The 17028-nt window shown below is 40.7% G+C and overlaps 1 protein-coding gene across 3 annotated transcripts in view; it reads right to left on the reverse strand.

The window, feature by feature from the left end:
- Positions 1-1918: 1918 nt before the first annotated feature.
- The window catches only part of AP1M2 (adaptor related protein complex 1 subunit mu 2), a 30781-nt gene continuing 15671 nt past the window's right edge, over positions 1919-17028 (reverse strand). For 2 of the 3 annotated variants that reach the window (XM_081938139.1, XM_081938138.1), the window contains exons 7-13: positions 16798-16940; positions 15046-15117; positions 14386-14544; positions 13875-14000; positions 11829-11904; positions 4002-4162; positions 1919-3307 (exon numbers count right to left, since the gene is read on the reverse strand). In XM_081938139.1, the coding sequence (XP_081794265.1) occupies positions 2948-3307; positions 4002-4162; positions 11829-11904; positions 13875-14000; positions 14386-14544; positions 15046-15117; positions 16798-16940 (1097 nt within the window). In that variant the 3' untranslated portion in view covers positions 1919-2947. Of the gene's footprint in view, positions 3308-4001; positions 4163-9352; positions 10387-11828; positions 11905-13874; positions 14001-14385; positions 14545-15045; positions 15118-16797; positions 16941-17028 lie in introns of those variants that run through there. The other variant, XM_081938140.1, reaches the window with a different exon arrangement.

Consider the following 17028-nt stretch of genomic DNA (forward strand, 5'->3'; position numbering starts at 1 on the left):
TGCTTTTCTTTAAGAAACAAAACGTACTGTACATCCATTAGGAAAGAAGTGACTTGTTTCTTACAATTGAGATTTTTTGATGTTCTCAACTCTCAGCTGTTTGTGGTTTCCTGGTAGATGCTAGGCATTTGGCAAGGATTCAAAACAAGTTGCAAAACAAGCTCAGCTGTTTTAAGGTTTCATTTTTAAAAACGTTCTATCTCTTCTGTGCTTACATCTATAGCTGCACCCAGCCATCCCCTATTCCTTACAATGCTTGACAAGCAGGCAGACAGCTGGTATTACAAAACATTTAGCTTCCTTCCTTTTCTGAATCCCTGAAGGCCACACCTAGCAACTGGGACATTATTCTAGGCAATAAAGTTCAACTCTTTAAGCCACAGGTTCCTTTCATAGTTTCTGTCCAGCATCAAATAATCCTGCTGTGCTATTTTGGTGTCACTGTGAGGGCTGCATTAGAAACACAAACCTAGTATAATCTCAACAGAGATTGAAAAGGTAGTCTCCTCCTCCCAATGAAACATCAACAAGCAGGAAATCTTGAGTTATGATTTTCGTAAGTTATACAGTAGCAATCTTCAAAAAGTAGTATTAAAACTATGGGAACAGCTCCCTCTAGATTTGCTAAGGATTCAACAAGGCCTATAATGCATGTATTGGGCAGAAAGTTCTGTCAACTAGAACAGCGCCCCCAAACCTTTTGGGCACCAGGGACCAGTTCCATGGAGAGGTTTTTCCGCGGACCGGAGGGGGTGTGGTTTCATATGCTCCTCAGGCTTTCCCTGTTCACGTGGACCAATTTCTGTCAAGCAGCGGTCAAGCAGCTGGTCCATGCACCGGGGATTGGGGACCCCTGAACTAGAATACCCTTACTAGAGAAAGCAGTTTTTGAATTGGGTGATACCCAATGGAACTTTCACTTCTCTTTTCATCCTAGAGACAAGATACAAAAATCTTGATTTTATCTGGTACATTTTGCAGTCTCAATCCACCTTACCTTGTCAGAGCAATTTCAACAGTATTAATTTTACTTCTACTATATCTGTCTCTAATGACCCTACTGTGAGGACCTGTTTAGATATTAGTTATCCAAAATAGTAAATTGTAGCACCAGTTTGATTTAGGATTGCTGCACATATTCAATATAAAACGCAATAACAAACTATTTTTTCAGGGCTGGGACAATGTATTTCTGACAAAATTGCCTGACCTCTGAAGTTATAAATTTACCTACCAGATGTTCCAAGTAAGAGATGGGGCAGCCTATGGCTATCTAAATACTGCTGAACTATAGTTCTCAAAAGCCTGGCCGACCAGGTGGGTGTGGTTGGATAGACATGGCTGGGTGGTGACAGCCGGGTCACTGCGACTAGGTGGGCATGGCTGGGTGGCTGCCATGAAGTTGTTGAAGATCAGTAGAGCCCAGCCTCGCCCATTGGCCCTGCAGCCTGCGAGTGCTTCCTTTTCATAGGGGATATCACCTCCACGCATTCTCCATCTTCTGTGCGCACAGTCCAGAGTGGCCCCATGGACCAAATCCGCATCACGGCTGGATCTGGCCCATGCGCCTTGAGTTTGACATGTCTGTTCTTGAGAATCATATGTAGAAAGGATTCTGATTCCATAGCATTCTTAATGGTGCTGATAGTAAGAAGCATCAGAGCATACAGATCTTCAAAGTTGGTAAGGCTTCCAGGACTGTGATATGAAACAGCCGCCTTCCATTTACAGTATAGAAAGTTGGGCAAGAGCTGGGATTCACACTTTTACCCCTACAGGCTTTTGGGATTCAACTTTTATTAAGGGCTACTCAGAAAGATACTCATAATGGTCAGGAATGAGCCCCTTGAAAGCAAAAAGAAAAATTTCACCTTAGAGTGTTTCTCAAGATCAAATGTCAATAAATCACAAATAGATTAAATGTTTTTAATAATTAAATTAGTCATTCCATAAAATGCACCCTTGCAAATCACAATAAATAGAATACATTTTGCCTCCTTTAAAACCTACTATATACATTGCTTGGATCCACAAATTCATTACAGGGAACAAGCCTTCAAAACAAGCCTTAAACTTTAGCCAAAGATAAAAGATTCAGCACACTTTAGAAGTGTGTAAAAGGCATGGCCAACCACCAAAATGCCAAGAGCTACTAATGCTCTAATGCTACTAATGGCTCAGGAATCATAAGATCTCTTGAGAAAGAAACTAGGAAGATCACAAAATGGATGAAAACTTTTTTTAAAAAAATAAGAGTTAGACCCCTATACAATAAGACCTTGTGGAGTTCTGGATCCCATATTTGGCAGAGAAATGGGAACGAATATCTTGTCCACCAAGAAGAAAAAAATCCTAGTCATGTTTTCCATTCAAGGCTAGTTTTCTGCCAACCACCATTTAATATTTACTGTTGGTGCTTTAGTATGGTAGTCACTATCATTCTTGTTAGAAACCTAGTGCAATTGCTAGATTCTTAGGAGGAGGCAGAATTATATCCCTGAAAGGAAAACACCAAGCATCACAAGACTGCTGAAATTCTGGGGTAGGTGGTAATGGAAGGAAGTCCCAATGTAGTAGCAAATGTCAAAAAGACCCAAATCTGTTGAACCTGAATGGTATCCAAAATGCTTTTTCTAATTTTTGGGACCATTTCAAGAGAAGAAATGCAAGAGGATAGTAATTAGAGAAGGTCAAGCAGAAATGCTGCAGTGCAATGTGATTCCCAAGGGACTGGCACATTTGGAAAAAGCTAGAAATCAGAAGTACAGAAGAGAACTCATATAATATGAATAAATAGAAACAAATAATTCAACACACATTTTGAGGTAGGGCAGAACAACTATTTTTGTTCCAGAGCTCTTGAGGGGAGAGGGGAGGACAGTCTTGGGGAATAGGGGCCTAGTAGGCAGGGGAAAGTTTGGTCCAGACCAGAGTGCTCTTTCTGAAATTAAGCTGGGACAGAGAGGTGTTGCTCAAGGATGCACTGGATGTGTGAAAGCCCGAGATACTCTGCTAGCTCCAGTGGTGTTTGCCCCTTGGAGTCCTTCTGCTGCAGTTGGGATTGAGGTGCCAGGAAGCAAACCACATCTGTGCGACCTTCTCGAATAGCAACATGGATGGGCAGTGAGCCAGAAGCATCTGGGACATTGACATCTGCACCATGCTCCACCAAGATTTTCAAGGTGTCAAGAAAGCCAGTGCGGGCAGCATCATGGGCAGGTGTTGTGCCAGACCCATCTTGGATGTTAGGGTTGGCACCTTGCTTTAGCAGTTCTTCAGCCACAAAGATATTGCCAAACATCATTACCTGTGGGAAGATGGATGAAAGAGGATGAAGCAAGGGATATTTACAGCCTCACCACCTCTCAGGTGAGCAGGCAAGCCTTAATCCCATTTGCTGATTATGGGAAGTAATAGGGAAGGCTATCTTCTATTGAAGGCTGTGTTTGTACAACATACTGTAGTGAGACATAAACAAATAACTGTAGAATAGTGGTTGATTGGTTGAAGAGCCCAGGCAGATCTTCCTGTAATTATACAAGACAGGGTGTATCTCTTTTCTCCAAAATAGCTGTAAACAAGATACCTCATGCCCTTTAAATAACCCTATTTGGTTTGAACCCAACAGAAAATAGGGCTAGCCTGTTTGGCCTATGTCTGTGTACTATTTATTTAAAACACGATTGTTTACATGCTGGATGAGATTTCATGCAAAAGTAGAAAAGATGGAATAGATTATAAAACTATAAAAATGTGGGGAGAATCCTGTGGCCTTAATTATTGGGCTGCAATCTAGAATCAATGTTTGGTTGAGGGAAATGTCCTTGAAACAGGGGGCCCCATCTGGCAACAGCCACTTTTCCCAGAAGTGCCAGACCAATTGGAGTGAACTGAGATCGGGGGAAACTGCAAAATCAGAGCCCCTTCACCCAAGCCTCCGGTGTCTCCAGGTGATACTGTTTTCTCTGTAGGATACAGGAACCATGTGATGCCTCACTCACCTGCAGTGCGGTCTTCCCAAAGCGATTAGGAGAGTCGGGATGCACCAGCTCCAGATGCAGAAGGTGTCGGACTTCAGCTATATCCCCCCGGGCAGCAGCTCCGGTTAGCCGGTCTCCAGCCCGGATCTCGGCATTTCCCGGCTGCATGCCCGCACAGGCACCTGCAGAGAAAAAGAACAGGCGAAAATGAATGAACTGACAATCAGCAGAAAAGAATTCTTGCGCTGCCACAAGCAGTTTTCTTTTGCAATGAGGTGTGGGCACCGAAGCTCCCGCAGAAGTTGCAATGCTGCTTGCCCGTCCTGCTTGGAAGTGGGCACTATTTCCAGGATGCAGGGAAAGCATTGTGTACAGGCGTAGATGCTCCGCATCGCATTTCATCCTTGACGTTTGACAACAGGCCGGCAGGGACTAGCTAAAATTTTCCCATCTCCCTGGCGGCAGCGGCCTTCCCTCGGGCGGGAATCCTGCTCGCTCTTGGGCGCTTACTTCCACTCCCGGGAGGTAGCCTCTTCTCCAAGTACTTGTCAAGCAGAGCAGAAATCAGCGCTTTCCGAGTTGCCTACCTGGCTACAGGACTGGCCTCGCTGCTGCCCCTAAGGAGGTTCAAAGCGTCGGGTCCTGGCAAGACAGATCAATGCAGAAGCTGCTAGAATGCCGACCCAGGGAGGTGTCTGACGGTCGGCTGCCTCGAGGCTGGGCTGCACTGAGAAGAAAAGCCGCCGAAGACTGCCGTGGCAGGCAGCGCCGCCCGTTCCTTCGTCTGCCCGTCCAAGCGAGGAGTCGGCACAAATCGTGCCAAGCCCGCCCCAACTAATTGAGCTGCAGCACCGGCAGGGTAACCTCCCCTCCTTGGCCCTGCCCTCTCATGACGGACGCTGTTTGTGACTTTTTTAATTTCATTCTGCGCTATTAATTTGGATACATTGTAACCTGTCTGATTCTCCATTTCACCCTCCTCGCCTGATCTGACCAATCATGAGCCAGCTCCGGGCAGGGAGCCGGAGAGCCTCGTCTTTTGATTGGTTCACTAGTGGCGGACTACTAGGCGGGTCTCTTCGATTCAAACAGTATTTCGGGCGGGAAGAAGCTATCTCCGGCTTTCACCTCTCGGTCCCAGGCAGACAAGGCAAGTCAGGGGTCGCGACCTGGGAGGGGGAACGGCTCTCTAAAATGATTCTCGTCCTGCCCGTGTAAGCGGTCAGCCAATCCCAGTCCTGTTGAGTTTGGAAATCAGTGCTTTCGACTACGCTCCACCAAGTTTTCCTTGTAAAATCCGCCTTGCTCGCTCTTACACAACAGGAATAATTGCTTTTGAGCAAAGGAAACTACATGCATTTGATCTAGTTGGGATTAACGTCACAGGTGGCTTCTGAACAGCAGCCCCCGGATTTAGCTAGGTTTTTTTTTTTAAGAAAGCCAAGTCAGGTTTTCTATATATACTCCATCACATGGTGGTTTATCGACTGTCCTTTCATAGAAAGGATTTGGAAGATCCTGCTTTCAATCTTCAGTTATTATACTCGGTTTTGATTAGCTTCCCGCAATTCTAATACCTCAGAATTTGCACTTATCCCTGATTTTTCATACTGTGTCCTTCACCTGCCCCTCCCCCACCATTCACTGTAAAGGCAGCCTTTGCCTGCTTTTTCTTGAGCTGTAGTAAAAAATGTTTATCTGATTTTCACCAGCCCAGACAATACCGTCACTTCTAGCAAAGCTCTTCATTTCATTATAGGCAAATATCTCTGCTCTAATTGGTGAATGTGAACTGAGATCAGAATGTCCCTTCCTCTTCTATTGCTGGTCCCTGCCCTCTGTATCATTTGATCCTGGGCTTCTTTCCCCCTTTAAAGAGATCTTCACATGGCAGACTGTTGAAATACACTTTTGTTTTGTTTAAATTTTTAAAAATTCACCAGTGGACTGGTAAAGGCTGGATTTTCATTTTTTAAAAAATATTTCAAGTTCACTGTTGGTCATTAGAATAGTGGACGCTTCTTTAAAAGAGAAATTAACAAAAGTACTAATTTCCTCTTTTAACCCAATGAGGGAACCCCTCTCTCCCGTCCCCAGAAGAATGAAATATTTTGGGAAATATTAAAAAAGGTAGAATACAATATTTCCCTAAAGGAGAAATGGAGAAACATATTTTTAGAGGCAGAAACAGTCTCCAGTCTTTCTTAATAGCCCACAGCAGATGCCAGCACTTAAGGAGATAAAGAGCTTACTGAAAGAGGAACCCAGCTATCTAGATCAGGGGCATCAAATTCAATTTCATTGAGGGCCACATCAGGGTTGTGTTTGACTTCTGGGGGCCAAGGTGGGCATGGCTAGCTTGACATCACTCATGTTGGGGGCAACTGTGGTGGCCTAAGTGCTCTGCCAGCAGAAACGGGCTCCTGAGCTCCATTTTCGGCTGTGACGGCCTCCTGTATCCCTTTGCCAGTGAAAATGAAGCTCGGGAGCCAGACCGTTGCTGTTTCCAGAGTGGCATCGCAGGCCAGATCTAAGTACCCCATGAGCCAGATCCTTGAGTTTGACACCCCTGATCTAGATGGCTCTATTCATAAGCAAAGCAAACACAGCAGGCAGAAATCCATTCAAGACAGGATATTTCAAAACTCCTTGCAGCAAAGTTTGACAGCTAACAAAAGCAGAATGGTAGGATTAGTACATCAGCCCCTCACCCAAGATCCAGCACAGGACGAAAGCCATTAGACACAAAAAGAATTGCCCAACATCCTTTCAGAACACAAGCCCCTTCATTACACACACACACACACACACACACACACACACAGCATTTCAGGACCAATATAAAATCCTGGCAATCATCTAGCTAATAATTGTTCAGCTGACCCAAAACCACAAGCCTGGTGATTCTGTTCTTCAATAAATGGACCTCCATTCCAATCTGCCTCCAGTCTCCATTTTATTACCAGCATCTTTCTCCCACCTTGGAACTGAATCATGGGTTTTCCTTCCAACAATAGGAAACAAGAAAAAGTTATGATTCCCATATTCCTACTGGTCCATCAGAGGGCCACCTTAGGGAAGGTGTCAAATACAAAAAAAATCAAGAGAAGGATTTTGTACAAAAGGTGTATCAGTGAAAACCTCAGGCTGATCCATGGAAAAGAAATAACTGATGACTCCTTTTCTAGCACAAATGAGAGATAAAGGATCAGATGGATGCACTAATTTAAGGTATGGAGAGTACCTAGTCAATATCATTTCCAAACTGAAGAATAGATTGATATCTGGACAGTATACATAAGGCAAGTTCAATTTTACTAACTGATTGATAAAGATATTCTACAACACTTGTAAGAATAACAACAGCAACAACGTACTTAAATTAACAATACGTGGAATGAACTGGTATTTGAATAAAAAATTGGGACCTCCTTTTAATGTTAACACTCAAAACAAATCTCTTCAGTTGGAGTACTAACTATTAGTCTGTAATCAGTATCGCAATCGGTTAATAAAAAGGTATAGCCACAAAGCAAGTATTCTGTTTTGCTTTATAAAACAACTGCAGTTACTGTATTTCTTAAATTGTAGAGTAACAAATCATTTTTTGGAAAATCTTTTACTGTAGGCTTTATTTTAACATTAAACAAATGTTAAGTTTGTAACTTGTAAGATATTAATAAACTAGAGCAAGGTCAAAGAAGGCTACCATGATGATGAAAGGCAGTGGTAGGTTTCAAAAATTTTCGCTACTGGTTTGGTGGCCGTGGCTAGATGAGGGCCATGTGACTGAGTGGGATGTCACTCACACCCACTCAGTCACATGAACCCCCGCCCCCCAAAGCTATGCCCACAAGAAAAGGTAGGAAATTTTTGGGATTTCTACCTATTTACCCCAGCCCTCCCTTCGCCAGTCACCCCCGTTTCCCCTCCTTTAGCAGCACCCGCCCTAACCCCGCTTCCTCCCCCCACACCACCTCTTTGTTCGGGCTGCTTACTTTCTGCAGCGGCTGGTCCAGACTCCGGAAGGCAAGCTGACCAGAGTTTTGGGCAGCCCCAACTAGCTGCTGCAGCTGCTGAGAAACAGCTGACTGGCAAAGAAACCTCCCACCCACCGCCTCTTTGAGAGCCACTTTGCAAAGGCAATGGATTTTGCAAGGCAATGGGATGCTTATGTGTGAAGGACATGATTGCGATGGTAGCAGCTTTTTCGCCCACCGGAACACTTTTCGGCAGCCTGCAGTCAGCCGCCGCCTCTTGGACAGCCTCTTTGTGAGTGAGCAGCAACCGGATGGGCGGGATGAGCAAGCAGCGACAGGGGGACCAGTTCGGGGGCAGGGCCAGCTGGCCATCACCAAACTCAGCCAAATTTCTGCCACCGGTTCGGGTGAACTGGTGCAAACCGGATGAATACCACCTCTGATGAAAGGACTGGAAAGCAAATCCTATGAGTAACAGTTAGAAGAAGGTTGAAAGGGAGCAAGTTTTCAAATATCTGAGGGCTGTCACACTGTAGAGGGTTTAGATCCTCATTTGCTCCAAAGGGTAGGATTAGAACTAATGTAAGGATGTAGATACCGATCAGATATTAGGAAGAATTTGACAATAAGAACTGCTAATTGGTAGAATTAATTACTACCTGGAGCAATTTCTTCCCCTTCACTGGAGGTTTTCAACATCTCTCAGGGGTGGTTTAATGAATCTTGTACTGAGCTATAGATTGGATTCTTAAATTCTTTCTAATGCTATCATTCTGTAAAAGAGAAATTACATACTATATGCATCTGCATATATAGACATTCATTTGTAGGTAATGGATAGTCAAATGACAAAGGAAATAATAAAAGGATGAGAACCATCATAATATCATTATCTGCTTATCCTGCAGTTCCAACTATTGCATTTGAAATTACAAAATCCAAATCAAGGAAGGAAGAAGTTAGAAGAAGGCTGTTGGGAGAAGAGAAATAAAATAATTGTCAAATGCCAACATAAACTACACAAAACATTTCTATCTCTTTTTGCTTGCATACAGAACTGCCTACAATGTTTCTAGTTTTAGTTTATCATCCTTTGAAGGAAAATAAGATAAACAAAACATTGCCCAGGAAGCAACTTCCAGAGCTTACACATTTTGCCTTGATAAGGTCAGGCAAATAATTGTTTGTTGATTAGTTTGCTAGTATTTAGATACCACTCCTATCCTGCAGGACTCCTGAGAGCACTATTAACTGCCCTGGTTTTTCCCCCAAAATTTCATATCTATATCTCTAACCTCAATCCAAGGGTTCAAACACTGGAGTAAAAGTAAAATGCAAAACTGATCTGTTGGAAACAAAAAGGAAATAAGGATGAATATCATACCAATATAATAATAATTTCACTGAAAAAGATTTATTTCTGTCCATTTAGAGTTAATCATACTTTAAGAACAAGAAAACTATTAAGTCATTTCATCATCTTTATAACAAAAGATAGGCAGTTACTATTCTCATTTTACAAAAAAAGAACAGACATTAAGAATTTACCACAATTTCTCAGAAAATTCATGTACAAGTTGATATTTCAACCCAGACCTACAGTTCTTGATTCCATAACATTGTAGATTCTTCTTTCTGTCATTGCATTCTTCCTGCACACAACTCTCCCTCTGAAGAAACTTGGTTATATTTCAGGATGAACCAAATTCTATTCAGGCACTAGTAAGAGGCAACATCAATTCCCCTGGAGAAAGTTTTCCAAATAAAGAGACCCACCCACTCACCAGTGGTACTACCACATCTACTCTTTTGTCTCAGGAATTCTCTAAGAGAGAAATTCTGAATGAAGCAATAGCAATAGCACTTAAGACTTCCCAGTGCTTTACAGCCCTCTAAGCGGTTTACAGAGTCAGCATATTGCCCGCAACAATCTGTATCCTCATTTTACCACCTCGGAAGGATGGAAGGTTGAGTCAACCTTGAGCCTGGTGAGATTCGATCTGCCAAATTGCAGGCAGCTGGCAGGCAGCAGAAGTATCTTGCAGTACTGATTCTAACCACTGCGCCGCAGCAGCTCTTTTACTCATCAAAGATTTTTCACCCAAAACCCTTGCAAGGTACAGTATACAAACAGGGTTGCTTTCATTCAAGCTAGGAAGCAGTATACATGCCATCGTAGTCAACAAGAAGAATAAGAATAAGATTCTCTCCCACCCAGATCAACCTTTGGTGTAATTGTCCAACAACTATCTACCCAAGTTGTGGTTGGATGGACTGAGGACCAGAGTAGCACTTTGCCAGGAAATATACAAATATACAAGATCAGATCCAAATAGAGCCTGGATTAAAAGTCATTCAGACTTCTTCATTCTTGAGAGTATCAGAATCTGTGGAATCATATGATTAATGTGCCCGGAGTTGATAATCTGGGGAGAAAAGTACCAAATAAGTTAAACTCCCATGTAGTTTAATCTTCCTGACTGCAAATAGTTCTATTTCTTTCAGAGGTGAACTTGCAATGTTTGCTGAAAAATGAAAATGTTCACATATTGAAACTTTCTAAGTTCCAAAATTTCCCTGTGGAGTAGGACTATTATTGTCTACATATCTGGCAACCTTACAATTATCCCAGGAAAATATAGTTTTACTAAAAACATCTAAAAACTTTCCTCTAGATGAAAACAAACATGATCAATATGATGGGAATTATATTGGATGTGAAAGTACTACTGCATACACACTATGGAATTATGTAAAACCTTTTTTGTCCAAATGAAAAAAACATTTGGACAAAATTAGGCTGTAAACAGCATGTGCTTATAACAAGATAGGGCAACTTTTCCTGAAATTTTTACTCTAAGGTAGGGGTATCAAACTCATTGGCCATGGGCTGGATGCGTCATGTGCTGGCCACACCCACCTGCATTTTAGTCGCAATACATCACATGACATGACCTCACAAGTTTGACACCCTGCTCTAAGGGCTTTGATCAAATGCTTGCTACAAGTCTCATCAAGGAGAAATTAACATAAGAACAAAGGGCTATCAAATTCAGCAAGAGCCAATTATATATTCCTGGGAAACCTACAAGCAAAGTAGTATAGGACCACCACTTCATACCCTTCAGCACTGAATGCCAGGAGAACTACATAGGCATCAGAACTAATAGGTATTGATAATTCTTATACACTGCAAATTTGGCCTACAAAGCGGAATAGCATAGATACAACAATGTTTGCTGGCTTCATATTTTCTCATTTCAAAAGTCTATCACAAGATAGGATCCCATACATTTAAAATTCCAATCCAGAGCTCTGCAGAATAATCACGCATATTCTAGAAAAACAAAAGGATATGGTGGGAGGAAATAATTTAGCAGTTATTTATTAAACAGGTGTATGTCTAAATCTAGATTATTGGCTACTTGACAGTTAAAATTTGTCATTCCTCCTCTAGGAAAATGATACTGAGTGTAGGAATTTCTATAAAGCAGAACACTTCATCTGTTCTGGCTTTGTATTTCAACTATGAGTATAGAGGATTATTTCATTAAAAAAAGGGCTAGGGAAAATATTAATTCTATTTCATGGCATGCAGATTAACTCTAACTCCCACATGCCCGAGTGGACATTGGTTAAATATTGATTTTTACACAAAACCAAACCAGGTTGGTTTGGTTGGCAAAGATTGTTCAGATAGCTACCAGAATGAAGATTAATAAATCATGCAAATTGTGGTTTTCTTGGTTTCTGAAGCATATTTGAAAGTTAATGCTATAACTGTGCTCAATACTAAATTTAGTTTGCTGGGTGAATGTGGTTACTATCTCTATATAAATCCAGGTTCTTCACGGGCTTTAAAGTTTACCTCCACTCTGGGTGATATAGCGGACCCATGGCAGAGCCTGGTACCCACTCTTTTCAATGATCTTCATGTACCGCACCTGGTCAGAGTAAGATAATATATAAGAGAGAGAAAAAAGAGAAAAAATAATGTGCATTAACTATCTTTAATTCATTCAGATTTGATGGCATCTCAAGACTTCCACTGAATTTTAACTTCACACTATATTGTAGTCAAAGCATCTTTTCCTCTCCAGTTTAGAATGATAATTATCCCAGGGACTTCCAGTTGACGTTGCAGCGAGAATGGACTGGAAATTACCGGAGCTCTAATGAGTTCCACGAAAACCAGTCAGTATCAGTTATCAGGAGCCTTGCAGGGATGGTGAAGAAAGGAGAGGCGTTTCGTGGATGGCAATTTCCTCGCCAGGACAGAAACAAGTTTTCCCAATTGGCGGCAGCAGTGGCGGCCATTTTCTGATGGTCGTTTTGAAGCTGGGGCAACCGAATTTAAGAATTGTGCTAGAGCGATGCTGGAACTGGGTGAGATAACTGCCAACTCTCACTTAAAACAATTTTTTTGGAAATTTGAAATCAATGTTCTTAAATTAATTCCGGAGCTTGGAATAGCAGCTATTTGGCACTTTTGGAACAAAAAAAGAAAACCCTGAGACTATAAAATAAAAGACCGAAGAAGAATTCATGTAATTGGGAAGCGGGGGGAAAAACCAAAGAACTAAAAAAAATCCAATGAATTTCAGGAGAAAGTAGCATTTTATGTGTATTTTAAACTCCCTGGATATTTTGATCAATTAGCTGTACATTATATGGAATAGAAATTCAGAGTGCCATCTACTGGAGAAAAAAAGCGCTACAAAGTTTAGCAGATTTGGTGAGTGGAATATATACTAAAACAGATAAAATAAGAGCTGGAAGAGTTGACCTTGGCTACAAAGAAGAAGATAATTTGGCGATAATGAGAAAATTTAAGGAGTGCTTGTGTTTTTCTTTTTTCTTTTTTTGCTCTCTTTGAAGAAAACTAATTGTTAACTGGATTTGTCTAATTTTGGAATTGGATCACTATTAGACTATATTAATATAGCAGAGCACCTATCTTTGAAGAGAAGAGAATAATTGAAGAAAAGAAAAAAACAAGGAAAATAAATAGGCTTTAAATTTGGACTAATTGTGAAAAGAGATAATTGGGGAGGTTTTAAAAGATTTTCAGATTGTTCTAAAATGGGGTTTCTGATATTTGGAGAAATACTTCTGATGTTAAAAGAAGCATGTGAATCTTTGATAGGTAGTAAAGAAAAAGAAAATTTGTTTAAACATACAGAAAAGAAAACAGGAAGAATTTGAAGGGGGGGAATGTAAATGAAATACAAGAAGCTAAAAAACTAGAAGAGGAAGAAGTAAAAAATAAAAATCAACCAGACAGTGCCACAGAAACCTATATAAAAGGAGAAAGAGTAGAGAGGAAAAGGGGAAAACTCCTCAGAAAAGAAAAGGAAGCAGCTAAAAGACAAAAAGGGACATTTTGCAGAGACAAATGAAAGTTTCGGTGTGGGAGGTGCAAAAAAATAAAACAAAAAGGGATAAAAGGGCCACAGAAGAGAAAATGCAACACATAAAAATAAAAAAAAGAGAGAAATAAGACTTTGAGAGAACGGGATAAAAAGCAGATCAAGAAATCATTAAAAATTGAAACATTAAAAGAGTAAGAGATGATGGATAAGGAGGAAAATGTTAATAGAAGAGAGGTATAATTGACCCAGTCAACACTCTGTCCATAAAGTGTGTATGATGAAAACAAATTGCTATAAAACGTTTAAAAAAAAGAATGATAATTATCCCATGTATTTGGTATATAGTAATTTGAATAAATGTGAAAAAAAATGCAGCAACTAGTAATAGTGACCTGTTCTTAACTGCAACCAACCACAGTCTATACAGCTCACAACCTTCAGTCATCCTAGCTTTCTTTTCTCTTCCTCAAAACCACCTGATCTTATATAGTCCCAAGGTCAAAAATGTCCCCATTCCCACTTCTCCATCAAATCTGGCTTACCTGAATCCCAGAGACCGTGAAGTAGGGGATTTCAAATCGGACTGAGATGGGTGGCCGACCTTCCAGCTGTTCGTTCTCAACACTGGGCAGCCCAAAATGGGCTCGCATCAAATATTCTTTACCGCCCTGCAAATACAAAAGAGTTTTTCCTGGTGATCTGAATCCAGATTTCCTAGACACTTGTTTCCACAGTATGGCTCTAATAACTAGAAGACAACCCCCACCACCACCACTATTGCCAGTTTTTATCATAGTCCAAGCTTCATTATAATCTAGTTGGAAAGAATTCATTACCTATTATAGCACCCTAGCAGTGGATCTTACAATATTTGTCAGAAACTTCAAGGTACAGTTAAAAGCTCTCCAATAAAATAGTGCCCTACTCCAAATTCAGCAAAAGAACCATATAACCTAATGAAAGTTCCTGGTAAAAGTCTAACTAATTGGAAAGTACTACTGATGTGAAAGATGCAGGGCACTGATCAGAGAAAACAAAAGGAATTTTTCTTACTGGGAAGGACTTTATGTTCCAGACAACAGTATTCTTTTCAGGCAGGTATTTTGCATTGCCAATGTTGGTTTTGAATTTGGGTGAGTCAGCATCACTTGGGACAGGCACACTTATCTCCACACCATTGGCCACTGATTGTTTTTTGAACTGGCCCTTTGCCTTTTAGAGGGAAAAAATCAGAATAAATAAAATGAAATATGGAAAAAGACATATTTCCCCGATGAATTAAGTCTCTGACACAAGAGAAAGATCCAAAACTCAAGATGGTTTGGACTCATTTATTTTTATTCAATGAAGACACACATGCTCTTTTCTGCAAATTCCATACCTTTAGAACATATTGCAGAGTGTAGAATCATAGAGCTGGATGGGTCTCAGAAGACTTCTAGTTTAACCCCCTGCTCAAGGCAGGAGCCTTACACCATCCCAGTCAAATGGTTGTCCAGTCTATTTCTGAAAACCTGAAGTGATGGAGCACCCACAATTTGGGAGGCTAGCTATTCTTACTTTTAGGTGGGATCTCTCTCTATGCTTGCCAATTTGAATCAATCAATAGCATTTACAGGAATAAAACGTAAGAGTGTGCGTTTTATTAGGATCTAGTCTTTTTTTTACACTGGAGCTTGCAGATAAATGATGATATTGCTCAAAATAATTCACCTTAACCATTATCTCCACTCGGCTGTGAGAGAACTTCTCAATGACAGATTCGATCCAGATGAGAGGTTTTACCTTATTGGGATGGGGAGCGGGAGAGAAAGAACAAAAGATATGCATGAATTTCAAAGCTTCTAATACAATAGAAAATGTAGAATAATCCAAAGATTATTGTATTAAATATGATGAAAATTATCATCTCCTTGGAGCTGTTATAATTAAAACTCCATTAGTTTTAATTAGACTGCATAGTTGAGCAGACTTATTTAATGTAGCAACAGCAGGAATAATACTCTATGAAACATAGTCTAATAGCAGCAATAGAACTTATGTATCATTTCACACTGCTTTTACAACCTCTCTAAACGGTTTAGAGTCAGTATATTGCCCCCAACAATAAACAGTCCTCATTTTACCCACCTTGGAAGGATGGAAGGCTAAGTCAACCTTGAGCCTGGTAAGATTTGAACTGTCAAATTGCAGGCAGCCAGCAGTCAGCAAAAGTAGCTTCACTTTAACCACTGCGCCATTGTGGCTCATCATCAACAATCATTTATAGAGCTTCTAAATCAGTAGTGAAATTCAATTTTTTTTACTACCAGTTCTGTGGACGTGGTTTGGTGGGCGTGACAGGGGAAGGATATTGCAAAATCTCCATTCCCACCCCACTCTGGGGCCAGCTAGAGGTGGTATTTGCCGGTTCTCCGAACTACTCAAATTTTCTGCTACCGGTTCTCCAGAGCCTGTCAGAACCTGCTGAATTTCACCCTATTCTAAATAATTTTTGATTGCAGCAGCATAGAAATATGTTTAAGTAAAATCATAAAAGAATGGCTAATTTACTTGTTAACTGCAAAAATGTCATCAATACTATTTAAGAACTGATAGGAAGGAGAGATCGTCCTGGTTGGCAAAACTGCCCCAGCTATCTTTAGCTGAAAAGTATTGTATTCTATTTGGTAATAGCACTTAGATTTACTGTATATACCTCCCTACAGAACTTTACAGCACTCTCTGGGAATCTTACAATATAAGCATATTGCCTCCAACAATCTGGGTCCTCATGTTACCAATCTCGGAAGAATGGAAGGCTGGGTCAATCTTGAGCCCCATCAGGATCGAACTCCAGGCTGTGCCTACAATACTGCATTCTAATCACTTCAGCACCAAACAACATATTTAATTTTATTTTGCTGGGGAAATGCGCAGAAGAAGAAGAAAGTGCTGGGATTCTATCAGATTAGAGAATATCTAATTATCTTGTGTAACACTGAGTTCATACTTTGCATTAAACTATATAACTCTTTTTGGACTGGTTGCATGTGTTACATATGCATGGCTGGCTTATTGGTGCAAAGAGCCCTGACACTATATACAGCCATTACTAGGCATTTATCATGCTTGCAAAGTTTTTCAGATATCTCAATAGACAGGTTTCTGATAGGCAAAGAATCCACCTACTTGAAAAAGGAAACCATTAATTATCTGGACATATTTTCTGTTGTTCTCTCCTTACCAAAATAAAACCTCCCTTCCACAGCAATTTCTACAATTTCTACTAATTTTATAAATAGGCAACTGACACTCTTGGACATCAATCATTAGCAAAGTGTAGGTGTTATCTTGGTGAATCCAGAAGCAAGGGATACCTATCTCAGCAGAGGGAAGTTGGTACAGGAGATCACTCTTGCTGTGAGTAAAGTCCCAGAATATTTTTTTCTCTGTTCTATTGCCAGGAACACTTCAAAGATCTACCTGTGTACTCAGACGATATGACATAAGCTCAAAATCTCCATCAGGTGGAATGAAGGAAATAGTACGATCATTGTCAAAACGTGATAGTCGCACACACTGGTGGAACTTGACATCCTCGAGTTCTACAGACTTATTTTTTCCACCTGAAAGTCAGAAGTATAGTTATTAAAAGACATATATAATCTCTGGCACAGTTTCAACACTAGATGAAACAATTGCCTGTTTTTGGTT

This window comes from Natrix helvetica (genome assembly GCF_964273705.1).
Source record: "Natrix helvetica genome assembly, chromosome: 1".
NCBI classification, from domain to species: domain Eukaryota; kingdom Metazoa; phylum Chordata; class Lepidosauria; order Squamata; family Natricidae; genus Natrix; species Natrix helvetica.